This window comes from Camelina sativa, chromosome 5, assembly GCF_000633955.1.
Source record: "Camelina sativa cultivar DH55 chromosome 5, Cs, whole genome shotgun sequence".
Classification (NCBI taxonomy): Eukaryota; Viridiplantae; Streptophyta; class Magnoliopsida; order Brassicales; family Brassicaceae; genus Camelina; species Camelina sativa.
This window is the reverse complement of record NC_025689.1, coordinates 33166358-33190175: the sequence shown is the minus strand read 5'-3', so window position 1 is coordinate 33190175 and position 23818 is coordinate 33166358. Positions and strand designations below refer to the sequence as shown.

General features: G+C 31.1%; 2 protein-coding genes across 2 annotated transcripts; both read right to left on the bottom strand.

The window, feature by feature from the left end:
- On the bottom strand, positions 8358-9283 carry LOC104788350. Its single transcript, XM_010514104.2, has 2 exons — positions 8831-9283; positions 8358-8718 (listed from the first exon to the last, which is right to left on the bottom strand). The coding sequence occupies exons 1-2, from the start codon at positions 9211-9213 to the stop codon at positions 8427-8429; spliced, it is 675 nt and encodes a 224-aa protein (XP_010512406.1). The 5' UTR covers positions 9214-9283; the 3' UTR covers positions 8358-8426.
- On the bottom strand, positions 10173-11057 carry LOC104788349. Its single transcript, XM_010514103.2, has 2 exons — positions 10684-11057; positions 10173-10576 (listed from the first exon to the last, which is right to left on the bottom strand). The coding sequence occupies exons 1-2, from the start codon at positions 10992-10994 to the stop codon at positions 10294-10296; spliced, it is 594 nt and encodes a 197-aa protein (XP_010512405.1). The 5' UTR covers positions 10995-11057; the 3' UTR covers positions 10173-10293.

The window sequence follows — 23818 nt, the reverse complement described above, 5'->3', positions numbered from 1 at the left end:
GAGGAAGAGGAAACAGAGGACGAGGCAGAGGAAGAGGTTATCAGTCGAATCACTCTTCAAACCAAAAAGAACAGAATCAGACCAAAGAGAAGAAAGATAAGGTCTTGATTTGTTTCAGGTGTGATAAACCTGGTCATTATGCATCTGCCTGTCCAGAAAGGAATCGAAATCAAGAGGTTAACAAAACGGAGACTGAGGAAGCAGATGCAACTCTCTACATGCATGAGATCGTGTTTCTTAATGAAGAGAAACTACTACCTAAGAAGTTTGAGCAAGAAAGAGTTGAAGAAGGAACTTGGTACTTGGATAATGGCGCATCAAACCATATGACTGGAGTCAAGTCATTCTTCTCGGAGCTGAATGAGAGAATCAGAGGTAGAGTAAAATTTGGAGATGGATCATGTGTTGACATCAGCGGTAAAGGATCAATTCTATTTGAAGGAAAGAATGGAGAGCAACAGTTAGTAAAAGATATTTACTACATACCTGAGCTGAAAAGCAATATTCTGAGCCTAGGACAAGCAACAGAGCATGGTTTCGATGTTAGAATGAGGCTGAACTATCTGACTTTACATGATCCAAGAGGAAGACTCTTAGTAAAGGTACTAAGATCACCAAACAGACTCTACAGAATCAATTCAAAGATTGGACAGCCGATCTGCTTGCATACAAAATCCGAAGAAGAAACATGTAGATGGCATGCGCGACTTGGGCACATAAGTTTTAACACCATCATGAACATGTCGACAATGGAGATGGTTTATGGCCTGCCTAAGATTAACAAGGAGAACCAACTTTGCGAGTCATGCCTTGTTGGTAAACAAACTCGACATGCTTTCCCTACTGCAACTCAATACCGTGCTTCACGAATTTTAGAGCTACTACATGCGGACCTATGTGGACCTATTTCTCCAGCTACACTAGCACATAACAGCTATGTGTTTGTGATAATTGATGATCACACTAGGTATATGTGGACCATATTACTTAGGGAGAAGAGTGATGCTTTCGAGAAGTTTAAGGCTTTTAAAAATCTTGTCGAGAAAGAGTGTGATAAGCAGATCATGACTCTACGTACTGATAGAGGAGGGGAGTTCACTTCAAGAGATTTTCAGGACTTTTGTGATAGGAATGGAATAAGAAGACACTTGACAGCCCCTTACACTCCACAACAAAATGGAGTTGTTGAAAGGAGAAATCGTACGCTAATGGAGATGACAAGGAGCATATTAAAAGCTATGAATGTTCCAAACTACTTCTGGGGAGAAGCAGTTAGGCATTCAACATATTTGATTAATAGAGTTCCTACAAGAGCTCTAAAGAATCAAACTCCCTATGAGTGTTTTCGAAACTCAAAACCGAGTATAGAGCATATTCGTATTTTTGGTTGTCTTGCTTATGCAAAAACTGAACCGGTGAACTTGAAGATGCTTGATGACCGGTCTCAAACACTGGTTCATCTTGGGATTGAGCCAGGAACCAAAGCTTATAGGCTTTATAATCCAACAACTAGAAGAGTTGTTGTGAGTCGTGATGTTGTCTTTAATGAAAAGGATGGTTGGAATTGGAAGGGAGCCAATACGGTTGTTGAGAAAGCACCAGGAATGTTCAGTATGACTTGGGGAGGAGTTATAGATGAAGGACAAGGATCGTTTGTCAACAACCAAACAGAGGACAATGCTGCTAATAATAACCAAGAGGAGCTAGAGGAGGTTGGTAATGATGATGTTGGTGATCACAACGAAGATGATAATGACACTACAGAAACTGCAGGACCTGCAGAAACAATCGAACGACCTCCTCTTAGAAGATCTGAAAGGCAAGTAAGGCGTCCTAGTTACCTCGATGATTATGCTCTTCTAGCTGATATTGAATGCGAGAGGCTTCTTTTATCTATCAACGATGAACCGTTGAACTATGAAGATGCAAAAGGTCTAGTTGAATGGACAAAGGCGTGTGCAGAGGAGATAAACTCGATCAACAAGAACAAGACTTGGACGTTAGTAGAGAGACCACGAGGAGTGAAAGTTATTGGTCTTAAATGGGTATTTAAGATCAAACGAAATGCAGATGGATCAATCAGCAAGTTTAAAGCTCGTTTAGTAGCAAAGGGATATGCTCAACGAGAAGGGATCGATTTCGATGAGGTTTTCGCTCCAGTAGCTCGACTTGAGACACTCAGATTGCTTGTTGGTTTGGCTGCTTCTCATGGCTGGGAGATTCATCACCTAGACGTCAAGACTGCGTTTTTACATGGAGAACTAAACGAGGATGTTTATGTTTCTCAGCCCGAAGGTTTTGAAAAGAAGGGAGAAGAATATAAGGTTTTCAAACTATCTAAGGCTTTGTATGGCTTACGACAGGCTCCAAGGGCATGGAACACGAAGCTGGATCAGATTTTAAAAGGTTTAAATTTTGCAAAGTGTTCAAAGGAAAGTGTCGTGTATCGAAGAACAAATGGAGCAGAGATTCTTATAGTTGTTGTCTATGTGGATGATTTGTTCATCACTGGAAGCTCACTTGCGATGGTACAAGAGTTTAAATTGTCTATGTCTTCAAAATTTGAGATGACAGACCTCGGTAAGCTCACATATTACCTAGGCATTGAGGTATTGCAGAGTGAGAATGGGATTGAACTGAAACAGGAGGGATATGCAAGAAGGATTTTGAAAGAGGCTAGAATGGATGAGTGTAATCTAGCACATATTCCTATGGAGTTTGGTTTGAAACTGTCTAAAGCTGAGGAGGAGAAACCGGTTACAGATGCTACTTTGTATCGAAGAAGGATTGGCTGTTTAAGGTATTTGTTACACACTAGACCTGATCTTGCATTCTCAGTTGGAATGTTGAGTAGGTATATGCAGGATCCGAGAGAATCACATGGAGCTGCACTCAAACAGATTTTTAGATATTTGCAAGGGACTCTGACCTATGGTTTGCGTTTTGGACGTGGAGGATCGAGAGAGATTGTTGGCTATTGTGACAGTAGTCACAATGTGGATCTGGATAATGGGAGAAGTAGTACAGGTTTCATGTTTTACTTCGGAGAAACACCAATTACTTGGTGTGTGCAGAAGCAACAGACGGTTGCTATGTCTTCCTGTGAGGCCGAGTTCATGGCCGCAATGGAGGCTGCTAAACAAGCCATTTGGCTTCAGGATTTGTTAAGTGAAATTACGGGGCAGAGTACCAAGGTGGTGATCCTGTATATTGTCAACAAATCGGCCATTGAGCTCACCAAGAATCCAATCTTTCACGGCAGATCAAAGCACATCCATAAGCGATATCACTTCATCTGTGAGTGTGTTGAAAATGGTCAGATCGAAGTGTTTTTCATTCCAGGAGAAGAGCAGAAGGCAGACATTCTCACTAAGGCCCTAGTAAGGATTCAGTTCAAGGAGATGAGGAGCTTCATTGGAATGCAAGACCTCAACAAGAAGAACTTGAAGCTTAAGGGGGTGAATGTTGGAATAAGCTTCTAGAAAATTGAAAGCTTGAAGCCCAAAATATCATTAGCAAGTCGGTTAATGACAAGATAGGCTTAAAAGGAAAAGTTCCAATTGTAATAGGATTAGGAAAAGAGAAGTTTTCCATTATCAAAATAGGAATAACAAGGTGTGTTATGACTATAAATATGAGTTGTGATCAAAGGTATGAGAGATTGAGAGCTTTGGTGTTTAGTTTTGAGTTAGTTTCTAAACATAATAAAGAGAGTTATTCTTTATTCAAAGCTTGTTAGTTCTCTTTATCAGGTAGATTACTGAGTAAATCCATCTTCTATATTACAACCAATCCTACTCTCGTTGTAGACTACGACGAAACTAATCAAAACCGTGTTCTGCAACCGTATCAATTTCAAGACCAATTATAACTAGAAGATGGAGAGAATCGCATTCATAGGAAGCAAATCAAGTTGAGATTAGGTATCTTACGAGATCAACGTACGTACGAGAGAGCACTTTTAGAGTCAGAAGAGATAGCCAAACAAAAACCTAAACTGAGACGAATTTATGGGACGAGCTATTATATATATACGTCAAAGACTCAGACCGACAGAAAGAGCCTCTTTACTAAAGAATACATCAAAAAACCGATAGCAATCGTTTAACATTTAAATCGAAAATCTAGAAGAACAACTCAAATTTATAAATAAACTAGGAGGTATAATAAGTTGGGGTTAATTAATTTAGTTTTATTTAATAGTCATTAAAAAAAAAGTAAAAATCTAAATCTAAATGCCATTAAAAAGTTTACATGTAAAAAAAAAAATCATACAATTTCATAATTTATAACTAATTTAAATATAATCATACATACATATCTCTTAATTTTTTAATTTGTATATTGTTCAACTTTGATAATAATTTTTATTAGTATTTTGAGGATTTGAGGTAAAAAATATAATGATAAAAATGAAAATTAATTATGATATTCAAATATTTAATTTAAGTTGTTCATATAAACCAACACATAACCTAAAGTATTTAATAATAAAAATGAAATATTCCAAATCATATGAAGTGCAAGCAAAACTTTAAAGTACAATTCACAAAAATACTTTTATTTTAATTATTTTAATTTATATTTCTAAATTTAGTTATAATTGTTTCATCCTTGTAGTAAAAGCTAGATAAAAAAATAGAATATGATATTGTTTTTATATAAAGAACTCCTTGAAAAGTCCATATCTGAATTAAATAAATAAAAATTAATGATCTTTATGTAATTATATGTTTAAAGAAACTAAGTATAATGATAAGTATTCTAAAAGAAATGTATTATAATTTGGGAGAAAAGCAAAAATGCCCTTTTTTCCATTCCATTTTTTAAAAATGCCCTTGGGAGGTAAGAGAGAAGTTAGGAAAATTGATTTGACATTTAATAATATGTATTTTGAATTCAAAAAAATAAAGGAAGTAGTACATAAAAGCAAAGAAGAAATCAAATTGAGAACAATGTAAAATATATTATTAAACTCTTAAAATGTTATCTTCATTGAGTTTTCAACCAATGCAAGAACACTAAAATCAAAATGAAATTAGAGGGGTTATATTTAGAATTAATAGGATATATAATTGAAAGTGAAAGAAGGAAAAATAGTCAATTCATAATTTATGTAATTTCAGTTACAACTTAGTAGTAAAGTGTATATTTAAAGTATGAATTAATGTATATACTAAATGTGTTGTATTTAGGTTTAATTGAAAATAAATATTATATGTTTTAAAAATAAATTAAATAAATACCAAATTGACTCATAAGGAGAGAGTGAAACCTTATATACATATATACTAGGATCGGACCCGCGCTACAGCGCGGAGGAATATTCAAGGATACATGCGACCCATAATGGATTGGAATATGTAAAAATTCTTATTTGAGTATAGTGCAGCCGGTGGATTACGGCTCTACTCTTTTACCAATCGCTGTGATTCATTTGAACGTATAAAAAAATAACATGATTTTCACACCACTTTCACATATAATGGTCGCTGGTGTTGTAATGAAACAGTCGCCAAAGCTTTAGAGACCATTTAATATGTTGCTGATTTTTTTAGCGATTTTCGTGTCGCTGATTTCTCTAAGAAAATATCTCAATAGAGTCGCTAGATTTACTATCAGAGATATTACAGGAAAATAGTTATGAAGGAGAGAGATTGATTTTCAGTCACTCAACACTGTCGCAATGACTGGATAAAAGAACATGGCCTATATATTTTTACATTAAGTTTGGATAAAACAATAGAAGGAAAAAAAAGTAAATGGTAATAGAATGAGCTTTGATACAATAAAATAAATAATAAAAAAAGAGAAAATTTTAATATTATCATGAATTCAAATAAAATATAAAAATAGAAATTAAGAGTAAATGGTATTATTAATGTTTTAAAATAAGAACATGAAAATATTGTGTAAGTAACTAAGTTTGGGGATTTTTTTCTAAATGATGAATATCAAGTAACAATCAATTAAGTTGCCAAAACTTATGTAATTAAAGAAATATTATTTGTAATTGTTTATACATTGTGTAATTCCTCTGTGTAACATAAAAATATTAGTTTTAATTAAAAATAGTTTTGTGTTAAAATTTTATTTGGAAAATAATGAATGCTACATTTTTCAGTATGGCGTAGAGGTTCATCCTATATATATGTTTACATGATGTATTCCTTGTTTTAATATTTAAATTTTGTTAAAATAAATCTCTAAATTATGGTTAGATTTTTATTTTTTTAAATATATCTGCTTCTCTTCTATTATAGTGTTTTATTGAAACTTTCTCAATTCTTTTCCATGTTAATTTCCTTGTCCATAGTTTGGAATTCAACAAATGTTTTCCATGTTAATTTTCTTGTCCATAGTTTGCAGTTTAACATATGATGCACTTTTGTGGAACAGAACCACCAAACCCATAATAACTCTATCTGCAAGAAGAGAATCCAAAATATACTATTTTATTCTCACATTGAATTTAAGAATTGTTAGTTAATCTAAAAAACAATTAACACCAATCTATAATCTTCAGATAAAAAAAACCCAAAGATCATAAAGTTCACTAACCATTTTATTGAACATTATAAAATAACATACACAAAAAGTTAAGTAGAGCAAGTATTATGGTGTGACGCATTAACCATATCTGATACTAAGCCGACACACGAAACCCTTCAAACTTTTTTATATTCAAAAATGAACCACAAAATTAGAATCATAACCAAAGAAACTATCCAACAAAACAAATAAAAATAAATTTTCAAGTCAATATCGAACCTTTAATATTCGAGGTTTAGAAATTAGAAGCATCCCTATGCAACATTCTTGAGTACATATTTAGCCACTGCACTAACAGCTTCTGCATCAAGAAGGCTACAAATAGATTCAGAAAAATAGTAGATCAATATATTATACAAAATAGTATATCAACTAAAGAACACTATTTAGAAGTCACTGAATGTCACAAATAAACGCATAATTGAATATAAAAACTAAAAACTCATGGCTAGTATCTTTGCAATCTCATATATATATTCAATTATGAGTTCAAAACATTTGAGATACTTTATAACTTGCAATCCTAACTCTTATAAAAAACAAAGCATCGAAGGTAGTTTTAATTATGAGAAACGAACATATATCAACCATTTTATAAGCTTTCTAGACATTTTGATTACTCGCTTAAGAATCCATCCATAATATTGTTAGCCAGTTTTAAAACCAAATAAAATGATGTCAAAGCAAAAAGAAAAAAAAATAGAGTGGGTAAAGCTTTGATTATTGAACCTTTGATTACTAACATTGTATTTATAGGAGGGCTTCACGTATCACGAATTAGGTATAATTTGGTTGTATAAGTTTGGGTATATTCTGCAAATTAAGGTATGTAAATATTTTCAGAATAATTCAGTTAAGGATCGATTTTAATAAAAAAATCCAATAAGGTAATCTGGTACGTGTATCAAAAGCAGGTAAGGTAACAAATTTTGTTAGGAGATTGATATCTTTCAAATTATCTGATGAGATTGAGCAGCGTAATCTTCGGCTAAGTTGCCGTGATAGGGAGGTAAATTTCGGGTTTCGTAAACATTATTGTAAACAACCGGAATACAATAATGTTTTAGCCCATTAAAATCTGCACATTCCTTATATATCGAGAACCCATTTAAAACCTACAAATTTTTTTTTAAATGTGCACAGCCCTTTTATATTGAAAACCCATTACAAACCCCTCCAATTGTTTTCTAAATACCCGAGTCGTGAATTTCGGGTTACGCAAGAAATTAAACCCGACCCAATTAGTTATATTGTCATATTTACCCTCCGTGCAGTTGTTTGCTTGTGGTGGGCGTAGGGGCATTTTCGGGTGAAATACAAATTGTACTTCTCTTTTACTAATATAGGGATATAACATATATTATTTAGGTGTTTTCCAATAATTAATAACTATTTTTACCATTAGAAAATAATTGTGTTCTAGATACATAAGGTAAGAAAATATTAAAAAGATATCGCAAAATAAATTTAAAAGAAAATTACATGACAATGTATCACATGTCACAAACAAATTAAATATGAAAATAACTTATATATTTTAAATTAGGATGATAATAACTAAAAATAGAAGAGACTGTTTCTCATATTTTTAAATTAGAACTACGGTAAAAAAAATAGAAAAGTATATTTTATTATTTTTATATTTTTAAGAGAATATAGTTTTGTGTTTGTACATCTTTTAAATAATTTTTTTTTATAAGACACATGTTAACATGAGAAGTGCCACATGTCAGTTTCTAGTTGGATTGGTTTAAGGGGAACTCTACTTTATTATGTAAGAAAATTATCATTAATTATGGGAGAAATATACACAAAATGGATATCAGACACAATTAAGTCCAGTACTCTCCATATTAAAATATTTAAACGAGAAGCTAGTGACCAACATAGAAGCAAGTAGGACTCCCAACCACAGTTGATGTAATATTCCGAGAACTCAAGTCAGATTGCATCTTGACCTCATCACAAGCAAATTCCATCGTCCCTGACCCTGTCATGTTTTCTCCGCTATCCGGAAGAAACAACCGCAACCCCAAACGCACTTCCATTCTCTCCTTAATGTCATTCATAATGCTTTTGCCAATTGCACCATTAAGATCCTCTTCAGAGACAACCCCTGAAACCTTGAGCAGTTGAGGGCAATGGCATTGGAGATTCTTTTTGTAACTGATCAAGCAAACATTTTCTTGTTGTTCGTTAGAATATATATATATCAATTATAAAAAAAAAACAATTAAGTTAAATAAATATTTTAGAAGAAAGAAAAAAACATTGGAACCTTCTTATGGGTGAAGTAGCAATGGTAATATTCTTGTAAAGTAAAGAAGCTTGAAAGTATCCTGGTAGACATATAAAGGAACCATGAAGTTTTTCGGGAACTCTAATTGATAAATCCCAATTTGCACTAAGACGGGTATTTGTATCGAGAACCGTAAAATTCATAAAAGCTATTGTAATATAAGGCACTTGAGTTGATTTGTTTTCCGATAGGAAAGAGGAATATGCACATATCCCGCCACAAAACAATCCCAAAATTATCAATAAGGAAACACACACCACAATAGTTTCATGAATTGGTTCCTTTTCTCTAATCGTAGAGTTAGATTCTGGAACTTCTTCTTTGACTTCTTTCTCAACAAAAGCTTCTTTTTCGTGTTCCATTTTGTGTTTTACATTGACCAAAGAATTCGAGGAAGGAAGAAAGAAAAAACGAGTTTTAGAGTGTACAGAAGAAGATGAGAGATTGTAAGAAATGTATCATATAAACATTTATATATACACTTCCTTAGTTTTTATTTTCTTCCATAAGATCTATATATCTCCTTTTAATATTTTACTTTTTTTGGCTTATTTAGAGTTATCTCTGATTTTTTGCTATTAATTTTTTTATAATTTGATATTAAATAGAAATCTAGCAAAAAATAAATGTGGTCTTTGATGGAAAAAACAAAAAACTGAATTTCCATTTATTAAATAAAATCACTTTTATAAAATATAAATTAGGTCAGAATTTTATCTTTATTAACTCTAGATCCTATAATGTAATGTTATGATATGTCATATCCTTGTTGAACATGTGTAACTCTCTAGACACGGCTTTGTATATTAAGCATATTTTAGGACCATTTTTGGAAAAAGTTATATTTTTTTTTTTTTAACTATTAGACCACAACTGGTCGATCCATTAGCCAAATTCCTATATTCGTAGAAAGCAAGATTCGATCCCTGGTGTGATGGTGCCTTTTACAAATAGACTTACCACCTGCCACTGTACTAAGGTCACTTCACAAGTTATACTTTTTTATCTAAATCAAATCTGATTTCAGTGAACCTAAGTTATACTTTTTTATCTAAATCAAATCTGATTTCAGTGAACCTAACGAACACACATAAATTTTGATTGAAATACCTTTTCTTTTTTGTCAAAACACTTGCATTTCATTACGTTCAAACAAGCACTGTTTAAGCTACAAAATAAAAGAGTTAAGGCTCAATTTATATGTGAAGGTTGCTCGGTGCATTTATATACTAAAATCAAAATTGTGGATTATTGACAACTTTTTATAAACTTTTTAATGAAGAGAAAAATCTACATTAAATTGATATCAAACACACTTTTGGTAGAATTTCCGAGATGTTTTATATATATTTGGCTATGAAATAATATTCAAAATAAGTCCAACAAATATGAATTTAAAGATGGTTCAATCTTCATGAGAAATAATTAGGCTAAAAAATAAACTAATGATCATAATCATAGTGACATATAGGGTTTCCAAACGCAGTAGCTGTAATCTGAGAGTTGGAATCAATATGAAACTTGGCTTCATCGCAAGTATAGCTCATCATCCCTGTTGTCATTTCTCTGCAATCCGGGAAAAACAACCGCGATCCGAACCACACTTCATTTGTCTCCTTAATATCACCCATGATATTTTTTGCAATTGCACCATTGGTATCTTCCTCAGAGACAACTCCTGAAACCTTAAGCAGTTGAGCCCAGTAGGGTTGGAGATTGTTGTAACTGATCAAGCATAATTAGAGTTGTTGTTCTTAGTTTGAATAAAGAAGTCATATATATAGATTTTTTCAGAATAATAATAAAAAAAAAAAAGGAGAAATGTTTGTAACCTTTTTGCGGGTGAAGTAGCAATGGTAATATTTTTGTAAAGTAAAGAAGCTTGAAAGTCTCCTTGGAGACATATAAAGGGACCAGGAAGAGTGTTGGGGACTCTAATTGATAAGTTCCATTTTGCACTAAAACGAGTTTTAGTTGAATTTAACACCGCAATATTCATTAAGGGTACTGTAATATCCGGCACATCATGATCAGTATGAACACAATTACATACGTAAGACGCCCGTCCTATGATACCGATAAAAATCAAGCAGAATAAAAAACATAGTACCATGACTCTGATTTCAGTTTTTTCATCTTCCATCTTTGTAGTTATTGACCCAAGAGATCAAGAGAGAGGAAAACGAGTTTTTGGAGAACACAACAAAAAAAGGAAGATGGGAATTTGCAAAAAGTGTATGATAAAACATGTTTATATATTCACACACCAGGTTTAGGTACACCGCTTGATAGCTTCGTAAATGTTTCCATAAGATTTTTGATACGTGTATGTTATTTATCTCCTTTAGATATTTTTGTAAAATTGTTAACTTTTCTCAACTCTTACAAATCATACTTTTCTGACGTGTAATATTTAATTTAATAAATCAGCAACAATCATACAAAATATGAGAAAAATTAATTTGATCACTGATTCTAAAATGTACATCAGTAATAAAAGTTAAATACTGTATCTATCAACAATAATTAGGCCATATATATTGTTTTAATCATATACATAATAAAAGTAAGGTTTTGGTTTAATTTAATATTTTCTATTTTTTTAACTTTTTCTAATTATTTAATTGCTTTAAACAATATTTAAGATCCAATTAATACAAAACATTTAACTCACACATTAAAATAAAATTAGAACTGAAAATAAAATAAATTATGCATTAATCATATTCCACCACTCAATTTTATTCAAACACAATAAATTATAATTATAATTTCCATAATTCTAAATGTAACTTCCATCAATTCTGATCATATAAATAAGCATTCTCTCATTCTCTCATATTGGCATTCTTTTATTTTTTTCATTTTCATATTCTCTCATTCTCTTCCACTTCTCTCATTCTCTTCCACAATACATCAAATCATTTTTTGTTTTTTGTTTTCGATTTCTTATTTTTGTTGTATGGGTTACAAAAAAACAAATGAAATATCATTGTAAATTTTTAATGCTAAATTTTAATTTTAGAGACTACATGATATATATTTTACATTGTTCTTATTTTTAAAGATTCATCTCCATTATCTAATTTGGATTATCATCTTATAAGTAAATAAGTCTCTCCTCCTCTCCCACCAATATCAAATGTTGTTATATCTCATATGTGTTGTAAGAGTTTGATTCTATATTTTAATTAAGAAAGTATTATATATTTTAATCATTGTTTTCAATTCTTATTTTATTTATATAAAAATAAAATATTTCTTACCTTTCTAATCTATTCATATTTACTTTTAAAATTTCCATAGTTAAATTTAAATTCATATATGTTGGATTTAACAAAAAAATCAAGTTTATTTGAGAATTAGATGTTCTTATTTCTTTTAAACGATCAATGTGTAACATATTATACTTTCAATCAAATTATGGACTCACCAACACTCACTTTTAATTAAATGGGTTTTAATTTTAGGAGTTGGAAAAGTATAAAAATTTGTTTGTAACTCTCATAATAATATAATAGTAGTGTTCTCAATGAATTTAATTTAATATAATAGAACATGTTAAAAATGTATTAATATGCAATGAATTGCACTTTTATAACTCTCAAATAGTTATTTTTGATACATCGATTTCAGTATTATCTACTAAAAGAAAGACACATATCTCACTATAACCCATTAACCCTCATGGCCTCATATTTCACTCTCTTCTTATTGGTTCATTTGACATTTTTAAAATTTAATATTTATTTTTAATTATATACATTAATACATACTTTAAATTCAATCTTTACTACTAAATTGTAACTGAAATTACATAAATTGTGAATTGACTTTTTATCCCTCCATTCATTTTTATTTAAACACACTATTAATTATAATTGTAACTCTTCTAATTTAATTATTTTAGAAATGTAACTTCCATCACTTTTTATCCTATAAATATTTTCACATCCTCTTCAACCATATCCCAAATCCTAAATATTTTCTTTGTTTTTTTATAATGTTTTTGCAAAGGTTGAAAACCCAAATAAGAGTTTGATTATATTTTTTTGTTTACTATATATTTTACATTGTTTTGAATTTTATTGTTTCTTTGTTTTATGTACTTCTTCTTTTCTTCTTTGTTTTTATATTATTTTGATTAAAAATACATATGTATTCTAATATGTATAATAAAATTTTGATGACCATAATAATATTTTGGTTATAACCATCTCATAATAAGGAAAACATCTTAATTCTTTACTTTAGATGTTTGATTAGTTCTTACAAATTCACGTATATTTATTTTATTCTAACAATTTGAAATGTTCTCATGAATGAAATTTTTGTAATATAATTATCAAATCATTTTTTTTACCTCTCACTTACATCCAACCAAACTGTAATACATTTATTTTAGAATAATAATCATTATATTCAGTTTGTGATTCAACATATAATGCTATAAAACCAATATTTTTTTTATTTAATCCATTAATCCATCGCAATAACCATCCTGCTTCCTTTTCACTTGAGGCAACTGTAAAATTTCTCCTTGATTCTGTTAGCATCTTCTTTGAAACTTCAAGCACAGACCTTGGCAATCTGTGACCAAAAAATTACATAAAAGTATTGCCATTGGATTAAAGATTTTTCTATATGAAGGCGGATTGTTTAGCTCGTTCTTCTCGATTGCTAGTGTCGGAAACGACTTTTGTAAACAACTCTCCTCCTGTTTGGGCAACCAATTTAGGAGTTTTAGTTTAATTAATGTTTAGGTTGAAAAAAAAAAGATTTTTCTATATAAGAAAACAAATTGATTTTTTATTTTTATTTTTATTTTTTGGACAAACATTGATTTTTCTTTGAGAATTTGTTAAAAATGCCCCTTTCGATATACCCCTTTTCAAAAATACCCTCTTTCTGGCCATTTTTATTTTTGCCCTCTTTTAATTTTTAATAACCATTTTACCCTTAGATGAAAATTATTTTATTCAATAAAAAGAAAAACAAAAAATTTCGGACATATTTTCCCACCAAAAAAATTTTGATAGAAAATTTCGACAAAAACATTTTCCCGCCAAAAAAAATTTACAAGGTTTTTATAAGATTTCTACCTTATAAAAGCCTTATAAACACCTTGTAAAGGCTTTTACAAGATTTTTTAAAGAGTTTTAAAAGGTTTTTTAAACAACTTGTAAACGCTTTTACAAGATTTTTAAAAGGTTTTTAAAAGGTTTTAAAAAGGTTTTCAAATGGTTTTTAAAAAGATTTTTAAAACGTTTTTAAACACTTTGTAAACGCTTTTACAAGATTTTTAAAAGGTTTTTAAACACATTGTAAACGCTTTTAAAAACCTTGTAAACGCTTTTACAATGTTTTTAAAAACCTTGTAAACGCTTTTAAAAACCTTGTAAAAGTTTTTATAAGATTTTTAAAAGCATTTACAAGCTTTTTAAAAGCATTTACAAGGTTTTTAAAAGCGTTTACAATGTGTTTAAAAACCTTTTAAAAACCTTGTAAACGCTTTTAAAAGTTTTTTAAAAGCGTTTACAATGTTTTTAAAAGGTATAAATTTCAATATTTTTGGCGGGAAAAATTTTTGATTTTGACGGGAAAAATTTTTTTATGGCGGGAAAAATTTTCGATTTTTGCGGGAAAAAAATATTTTGGCGGGAAATTTTTTTGGCGGAAAAATATTTTCGATTTTGATGACTGTACATTCTTGTTGTTACACAAAAAAGGTAGTTTGGTCATTTTGTATATAAAGAGGTGTAGTTTTAGAAATGGTCAACATGAATGAGTATTTTTAGAAAGAGGTATGGAAAAAGGAGCATTTTTGAGAATGCCCCTTTTTCTTTTTCTATCTAGTTTTTTATTACAAGGATTAAAAATTATAACTAAACCTAACAATATTTTCGTTCCAAAAAACAAAAAAAAAAAAACTAAACCTAGCAATATATCTTAAACTAAGGGGAATATAAAAAACATTTTTAATCGTATTTTAAAACTTTGATGCACTTCATATGATTTTATTGGAAATATGTATTTTTTAATTTTCAAAATAGTTTAGTTTTTAATTATTAAATAGTTTAGGTTATGTGTTAGTTTATATGAAAAACTTAAATTATACATTTAAATCACATAGTCAATTTTTTTTATTAAATGATATTTTATTACCTCAAATGCTCGAAAATACTAATGAAATTTATTATCAAAGTTGAACAATAAAAAAAATAACTTTATAATGTATGTATGATTATTTTTAAATAAGTTATATATTTTGATATTGTATGATTTAAATAAATAAAAGTATACAAATGTTAATGACATTTAAATTGATTTGTTAAGTTTTTTTATGATTATCAAAGAAATTTAAATTAATTATATATTTTATTATACTACAATTCTCGCATTTGCGCGAGATATTACCCAGTTAACTCAAAAGGAAAACTGCCAAATGTATTAACTGTAAATCCTATACAATTATGGTATATCAGTAATTAGATGTCAATCTATACTAATAAAAATAGAAGCTATAAGCTCCTAAAGCTGTCCACATGGGATTTTAAAAAAACTATTAACAATTAGACATATCATTAATTAACATTTTAAAAAATTTCCAGGATTTTGTATATTCAAATTTTTTTAATAACCAATCGGGATCAGACATCTCAATATTTAACAATCAATCGGGATCATACATCTCAATATTTAACATTTTTGAAATTATGTAAAATTATATATCAAAATACTTATAAATAATTGAATGTACAACGTCCCACACGGCTAGAAATTTTTTAGACAATGGCTGAGAACCATTATAAATAAGACTAATATGCTTTTAACTATGAATGAGCAGGAAGCTACCATGCGTCCAAATCTTAAAATTTTAAAAGTTAAAAATATTATAATTACTAGGTTTCGAATCCACGCTACGCGTGGGTTTATTAGATATATTTTGATTGATTACAGAAATAAAGTATTATTTTATATAAAAAAATTTAGTATTATCATTTTCATTGTCAAAATTTGTGATAAATTTCATTGTTACTTTTACCGTCTGGTTCTTTGTTATACTTTTTTCTTCTTCTTACTCGTCAACTTATTCACATTATTCCACTGGAAAACTTTTTTGTTAGACCACCACACAACTTGTTAACCCATCAAACTCCAAGGACAAAATTATTTCTTTTCTCATAAAATTTGTGAAATTCATGAAGAGCAGCATAGTTAACACATGCATCCAATTATTGATAATTTTATCTATATACTTATTTTGTTTTAGATCCACACGTTTAGAATCTTCTCCAACCAAAATCCTTACTTGGTTTATAATATTTTAAAAACATAATAAAATATACTAATAATAATTTATTTAATATGAATCATATGATATATAGAAATATGAGTACACTATAAAAACATATTAATTTATGTGACATGTTTTATTACAATTGGAGGTTTTAAATCATAGGTAGACAGCCTTAGAAGCTTATAGCTTCTACTTTTTATTTAAAACTAGGTTTTGAATCCACACTACGCGTGAGTTTATTTGATACATTTTGGTGCAAATTAAATATGACTGATGACAGTTATGTAATATTATCTTATAGAAAAATTTAAATTACTATTAAGGCCAAACTTTTATTTTCGATACACTAAAATTTAAAAAAAAAAAAAAACTCAGTAGTGCTAAAAAATCAAATTTGATCAAAAGAATCATGGATTTAACCGGACGTCCAAGAGAGGTTTGATCGTACATTCGAACTGGTGACCTTGCATATACTAAACCATTTTTTTTTACGGCTAGACCAACGAAACACTTTTTTAATCATGAATTAATATTGTTTTCTCATATTTAATTGACAACCGCCATCTATGTTTTTGTGTTTTTTTCCATTGTTTTCTTACTTTCATATTCTTTCTCGTCATTTTTATTGTCAAAATTTCATGATAATTGTCATTATTACTTTTACCGTCCGATTCTTTGTTATTGTGACAACCCGTCCCGCGGACCCCACTAGCCCACCGCTAGCTACCCCAACGGACCGTCTGTGGACCCTGCTAGCCCACTGCTAGCTGGCCCAACAGACCCCAAGCTGGCCCTGCAGGGCATCGATCCTAACCCATCACTGTGGATATCCAAATCCACCAGTAGGTTATTGGTGCGCCAGGCGTTCCTCGAACCCTGGTCCCTCACCCTTTAACAACCTTCCCACAGGACAAGTTGCCACCAATTGAGCTGCAGATCAATTGGTGGCAACTTGTCCTGTGGGAAGGTTGTTAAAGGGTGAGGGACCAGGGTTCGAGGAACGCCTGGCGCACCAATAACCTACTGGTGGATTTGGATATCCACAGTGATGGGTTAGGATCGATGCCCTGCAGGGCCAGCTTGGGGTCTGTTGGACCGGCTAGCGGTGGGCTAGTGGGATCCACAGACGGTCCGTTGGGGCAGCTAGCAGTGGGCTAGTGGGGTCCGCGGGACGGGTTGTCACTGTTATACTCTTCTTCTTCCTCTTCCTCATCTACTTTCTCACATTCTTCCACTTAATAACTTGTTAACCCATTAAACTCTAAGACCAAAATCATTGCCTATTTTCTCATAAAATTTCATGGAGCAGCATAGTCACCACATGCACTCAATTATTGATATTTTCATCTGTATACTTACTCGGTTTTAGATCCAAATATATTGAAACTTCTTAAACCAAAATCTTAATAATATAAAATTACAAATTACTTGCAGAGAAAGTAATATGAACACATGTATAGCTAATAAAAAGTGTGTTCGTTGTCGATCCTTTTTCTTTAAACCTAAAAAATTAATTCAAACAACATCAAATCAAGGGTCTTGCAACTTCAATCCTTCAAGCTTGCTGCTCATTCGTAGTAGGAAGCATATTAGTCTTATTTATAGTGGTTCTCAGCCATTGTCTAAAAATTTTATAGCCAATGTGGGACGTTGTACATACACTTTTTTTTTTTCAGCAAAAATTAATTATATTGATGAATCAAGGTAATCGTTACATAGTTGGTCTGATAACCATGAAGGGGGATTAAAACAACTAGAATAAAAACTATTGGAAGTACAACCAAACTTTGCTAAACAGTGGGCAGTATGATTACAAATTCTCGGAGCAAATGTAAATTGGCAAGATTTAAAGTAAGAAGACCAGTGTTTAATGTCTTGAATGACACCATAGATAGATATGTCAGTTAAATGGTCTTTAAGAATTTTGGATAGAGTCTCATTGTCTCCTTCAAAGATAACATTGGTAAGTCCCCTTATCCATGTTTGTTGTATAGCTACCAATAAAGCTTTAGCTTCCGCTTCGAGAGAGGTAGAAGCGTGATGTAATATTGATGCTCCCCAACCTTGCGAGACACCTTGATGATCGCGAAGAATCCAGCCTCCTTTTGCCTGATTCGTAACCGGATTAAAAGCTGCATCGTAGTTACACTTTGTGTATGGAGATGAGGGTCGCTTCCATGTTTTATCTTGTTGTACCCGTGATGCATTGTTTGTTGTAGGGTCCACCATTTGAGCACGATTCCAATCACGAAGATCTGCCCGTGCTCGTTGAACAATTTGGCTAGGACTTTGTTGAGTACCTTCGAAAATAAAACTATTTCTACTCTTCCAAATATGCCAAAGAAGCCAAAAGGGCTGGCAAGCATCAAACCAAGAGCTGTTAGTATCATTACAGTACTCAAACAACGCTTCAATGAATAATTCAGAGTTTGCATAATTGGTAAAACAAAGAGTAGTCGGTAAACCAGATAATAGCCATATAGATTCTGCATAAGGGCATTGGAAAAGAATATGTTCGATAGTCTCATCCTCCTGAAAACATCTCGGACAAACAGGATCAATGTTCATTCTCCGCGAACTAAGTCTTGTTAGAGAAGGTAGTGACCTTGATAGAATGCGCCACATGAAATGTTTTAATTTTGGAAGAATGTTTAATTTCCAAATTTTTTGCTTTAGATGAACCGAACCATGAGGAATAGGAGGCATATGAAGGGGATAATGAGGGTTGTGTCTTGATAACCAGTATCCAGATCGGACTCGTAGTCCCCTGTTTTATTGTAATGCCAAATTATTTTATCTGGAATCGTTGTTCTTGAGAGATAGATGTTTGTAATTTTTCTTGGTCGTCTTCAACTATATTTTCCCTGATCTTTGTGTTATCCCAGTGACGATATCCATTATGAGAGCTGATTAAATTACTGATATGAGAAATTTCTTCTGTACATGAGTTTGTAACCGGTCTAGGAGGATGATCTGCTATTACATTATCCTTATTTACACGAATGCTTCTTCCATCGCCCACTATATATCGATACCCTTGTTTAATTAGTTTGAACCCCTCTAGAATCGACGCCCAACCATATGATTGATTTGCTCTCTGTTTTGCGTCTAAAATACAATCATCACGACAATATCTGCTTTTGAATACTCTGGCAAAGAGTGAATTAGGATGTTGTATTAACCGCCATGCTTGTTTAGCAAGTAAAGCATTGTTGAAGTTCTCTAAATCCTTGAATCCAATGCCTCCTTCTTTTTTTGAATATTGTAATCGTTCCCAAGATACCCAAGGAATACCTCTATCCTGATTCCCTTTTTCCCACCAAAACTTTTGTAAAATACTTTCGATTTCAGAAAGGACTCCCAATGGAATTTTGAAACAAGACATCGAGAAAACGGGCATTGCCATTGCAACGGATTTGATCAATATTTCTTTACCAGCAGGGGATAAAAATCTACCTCGCCAAGATGATGTTCTCTCTTTAACTTTATCGATGATGTATCGAAACATTTCACACTTCTTTCTCCCAAACTGTTCTGGCAAGCCAAGGTATTTACCTCCACCACCATGATTAGGAATTTGTAATATGGCCTTTAGTCTGTTTTGTAATTGTCCCGGTACTCGTGATCCAAAAGTGATTAAAGATTTGGTAGTATTAATCTTTTGACCTGAGTAGTATTCATAAACTTCAAAAGCTTCTTTGATTGCCTTACAGTTTCTTGCATTTGCTTGACAGAAATATATTGAGTCATCAGCAAATTGGAGATGAGTAATGGCTGGAACCCCATTGCCAATGCGCACTCCTCTGATATCACCATCACTTACTCTCATTTTGATTAAATGGCTCATAATATCTGCACATAGTATGAAGAGATAGGGAGATAAGGGATCTCCCTGTCTAATCCCTCTTTCAGGGACTATCATACCATGAGGTGAACCATTAATAAGTATAGAATAGTTTACTGAACGAACAGATGCCATTATCCATTGTATCCACTTTTTGGAGAAACCAAATAATTGCATAGTAGTTTCTAGGAAATCCCATTCAACTCTGTCATAAGCTTTAGTGACATCAGTTTTTATAGCCATATAATTTGTAGAAACCCTCTTTCTAACTTTTAAAGAATGCATGACCTCATGAGCTATAAGAATGTTATCAGTAACTAATCTTCCAGGGATGAAGGCAGCTTGAGTATCAGAGACAATGCTATCCAAATGTTGTTTAAGGCGGTTAACTAAGCACCTGGAGATAATTTTGTACAAAACATTGCAGAGTGCAATAGGTCTAAAATCCGAGAGTGTAATTGGTTTTGTTATTTTTGGTATAAGGCAAATGTTTGTATGATTGATGTCAGATTTCATGTAAGAAGTCTCAAAGAAATCTTTCACCTCTTTTACAACATCAGGACCAATTATCTCCCAGTACTCCTTGTAGAATCTTGTTGTTAGGCCACCTGGACCAGGAGCCTTATCATCACCAATATAAGAAAGTGCTTGATATATTTCGTCTCCAGTAAACTCCTTTGTCAGTTCTTCGTTAATGGCCGGTGTGACCGTGGAGGGGAAGTCTGCAAAGTCTATTGGGGATACCGGAATCCTACTTGAAGTGTACATCGTTGAAAAATAATCTTGAGCATGATCTCCAATACTCATCGCTCCATTATATTCATTGTCTTCTGCATCTTTAATGGAAGATATAAGATTCTTCGTATATCTGGTTTTTGTGCTGGCATGGAAAAATTGTGTATTACGGTCTCCACAATGTAACCATTTGTTTCTGCTTTTTGTTTGCCAATAATATTCCTCATCTCTATATGCTTTGTTTAGTTCATCTTGTAAGCGAGGTATGTGTCGACGTAATGATCTGTTAGTACTCTCCATAGCCCTATTGAGCTCTCTTTGATAGAACTCAATGCGTTTAGCAGAGTTCAGGTTAGTAGAATGTTTCTTTTTGGCCATCAGTCTTCGACAGGCATTTATCTGATCACAGATCGAGTAGTGATTCTGTTGTTTGCATATATTCCAGCCTTCTGCTACACTTTGAGCAAAGTTGTCGATGTTAGAGAGTCGTTTATCAAAACGAAACGGCTTCGTTGGTTGTACATACACTTATTTATAAGTTTTTTAATATAAAAATTTTACAGAATTTCAAAAATGTTAAATATTAAGATATCTGATTTTGATTGGTCGTTTTAAAAATTATAATATAGAAAATCCTGTAAATTTTGAGAATGTTAATCAGTGACATGTCAAATCCCGATAGGTTGTTTAAAATCTTATGTGGACGCCGTAAGGAGCTTATAGCTCCAATTTTTATTAGTATAGATAATTAAAATATCTTAAACTTTTAAAATTTTAAAATTTGGACGCCTTATAAATCAAGTTTCCTGTTCATTCATAGTTGTAAGCATATTAGTCTTATTTATAATGGTTCTCAGCCATTGTCTAAAAAATTTCTAGCCATGTGGGACGTTGTACATTCACTTATTTATAAGTATTTTTATACAGAAATTTTACATAATTTTAAAAATGTTAAATATTGAGATGTCTGATCCTGATTGGTTATTAAAAAAATCTGAATAATTATAATTTTTAAACTTTTAAAATTTTAAAATTTGAACGCTTGGTAAATCAAGCTTCCTGCTCATTCATAGTTGAAACCATATTAGTCTTATTTATAATGGTTCTCAGCCATTGTCTAAAAAATTTCTAGCCCGTATGGGACGTTGTACATTCACTTATTTATAAACACTTATCTATAAGTATTTTTATATAGAAATTTTACATAATTTCTAAAATTTAGATTGAGATGTTTGATCCTGATTGGTTATTAAAAAAATCTGAAAATACAAAATCCTGGAAATTTAAAAAAATGTTAATTAATGATATGTCTAATCCCTATTAGTTGTTTTAAATCTCATGTGGACGCCTTAAGGAGCTTATAGCTCCAACTTTTTATTAGTATAGATTTTCCTTTTTCTAAAAAATTCTGGAATTTTAAAAAAATGTTAATGAATGACATGTCAAATCCTGATAGGTTGTTTTAAAATAATTCTTAATATAGAAAATTCTGGAAATTTTTAAAAAATGTTAATGAGTGACATGTCTTATTACAATTGGAGGTTTTAAATCCTAGGTGGACAGCCTTAGAAGCTTATAGCTTCTACTTTTTATTAGTATAGATTCAGATTTTTTTTAATAACCAATCGGGATCAGACATCTCAATATTTAATATTTTTGAAATTATGTAAAATTTCTATATCAAAATACTTATAAATAAGTGAATGTACAACATCTCACATCGGCTAGAAAATGTTTAGACAATGGCTGAGAACCATTATAAATAAGACTAATATGCTTTCAACTATGAATGAGCAAGAAGCTTGATTTACCAAGCCTCCAAATTTTAAAATTTTAAAAGTTTAAAATATTATAATTATCTATACTAATAAAAGTTGGAGCTATAAGCTCCCTACGGTGTCCACATAGGATTTTAAACAACCTATCGGGATTCAACATGTCACTGACTAACATTATCAAAATTTACAGGATTTTCTATATTAAAATTTTTAAATCGACCAATCGAAATCAGATATCTCAATATTTAACATTTTTGAAATTATGTAAAATTTTTATATTATATTATAAATAAGTGTATGTACAACGTCCCACATTGGCTATAAAATTTTTAGACAATGTCCCACATTGGCTATAAAATTTTTAGACAATGTCTGAGAACCACTATCAATAAGACTAATATGCTTACTACTACGAATGAGCATCAAGCTTGAAGGATTGACGTTGCAAGACCCCTTGATTTGATGTTGTTTGAGTTAATTTTTGACGTTTAAAGAAAAAAAGGATCGATGATGAACATACTTTTTATTAGCTATATGTTCATATTACTTTCTCTGCAAGTAATTTGCAATTTTATAGTATTAAGAGTTTGGTTCAAGAAGTTTCAATACATGTGGATCTAAAACCGAGTAAGTATATAGGTGAAATTATCAATAATTGAGTGCATATGGTGATTATGTTGATCCATAAAATTTTATGAGAAAATAGGCAATGATTTTGGTCTTGGAGTTTGATGGGTTAACAAGTTATTAAGTGGAAGAATGTGATAAATCAAATGAGGAAGAAGAAGAGTATAACGAAGAATCAGACGGTAAAAGTAATAATGATAATTATCATGAAAATTTGACAATAAAAATGACGAGAAAGTATATGAAAAGTAAAAAATACAATGGAAAAAAACACACGAAAATATAGATGGTGGCTGTCAATTAAATATGAGAAAACAAGATTAATTCATGATTCAAAAAAAAATGGTTTAGTATTTGCAAGGTCACCAGTTCGAATGTCCGATCCGCTTCTTCTGGACGTCCAGTTAAATCCATGATTCCTTTGATCAGATTTGATTTTTTAGCACAACTGATTTTTATATTTTTAAAAATTTTGGTGTATTGGAAATAAAAGTTTGGCCTTAATAGTAATTTAAATTTTTCTATAAAATAATATTTCATAATTATCATTAATCATATATAATTTTCACCAAAATATATCAAATAACCTCACGCGTAGCGTGGATTCAAAACCTAGTTATAATTAAATAAGGATTTGAGTTAAAATACACGTTTAAGCAGATTTATATCAAACTGTTTTTTTT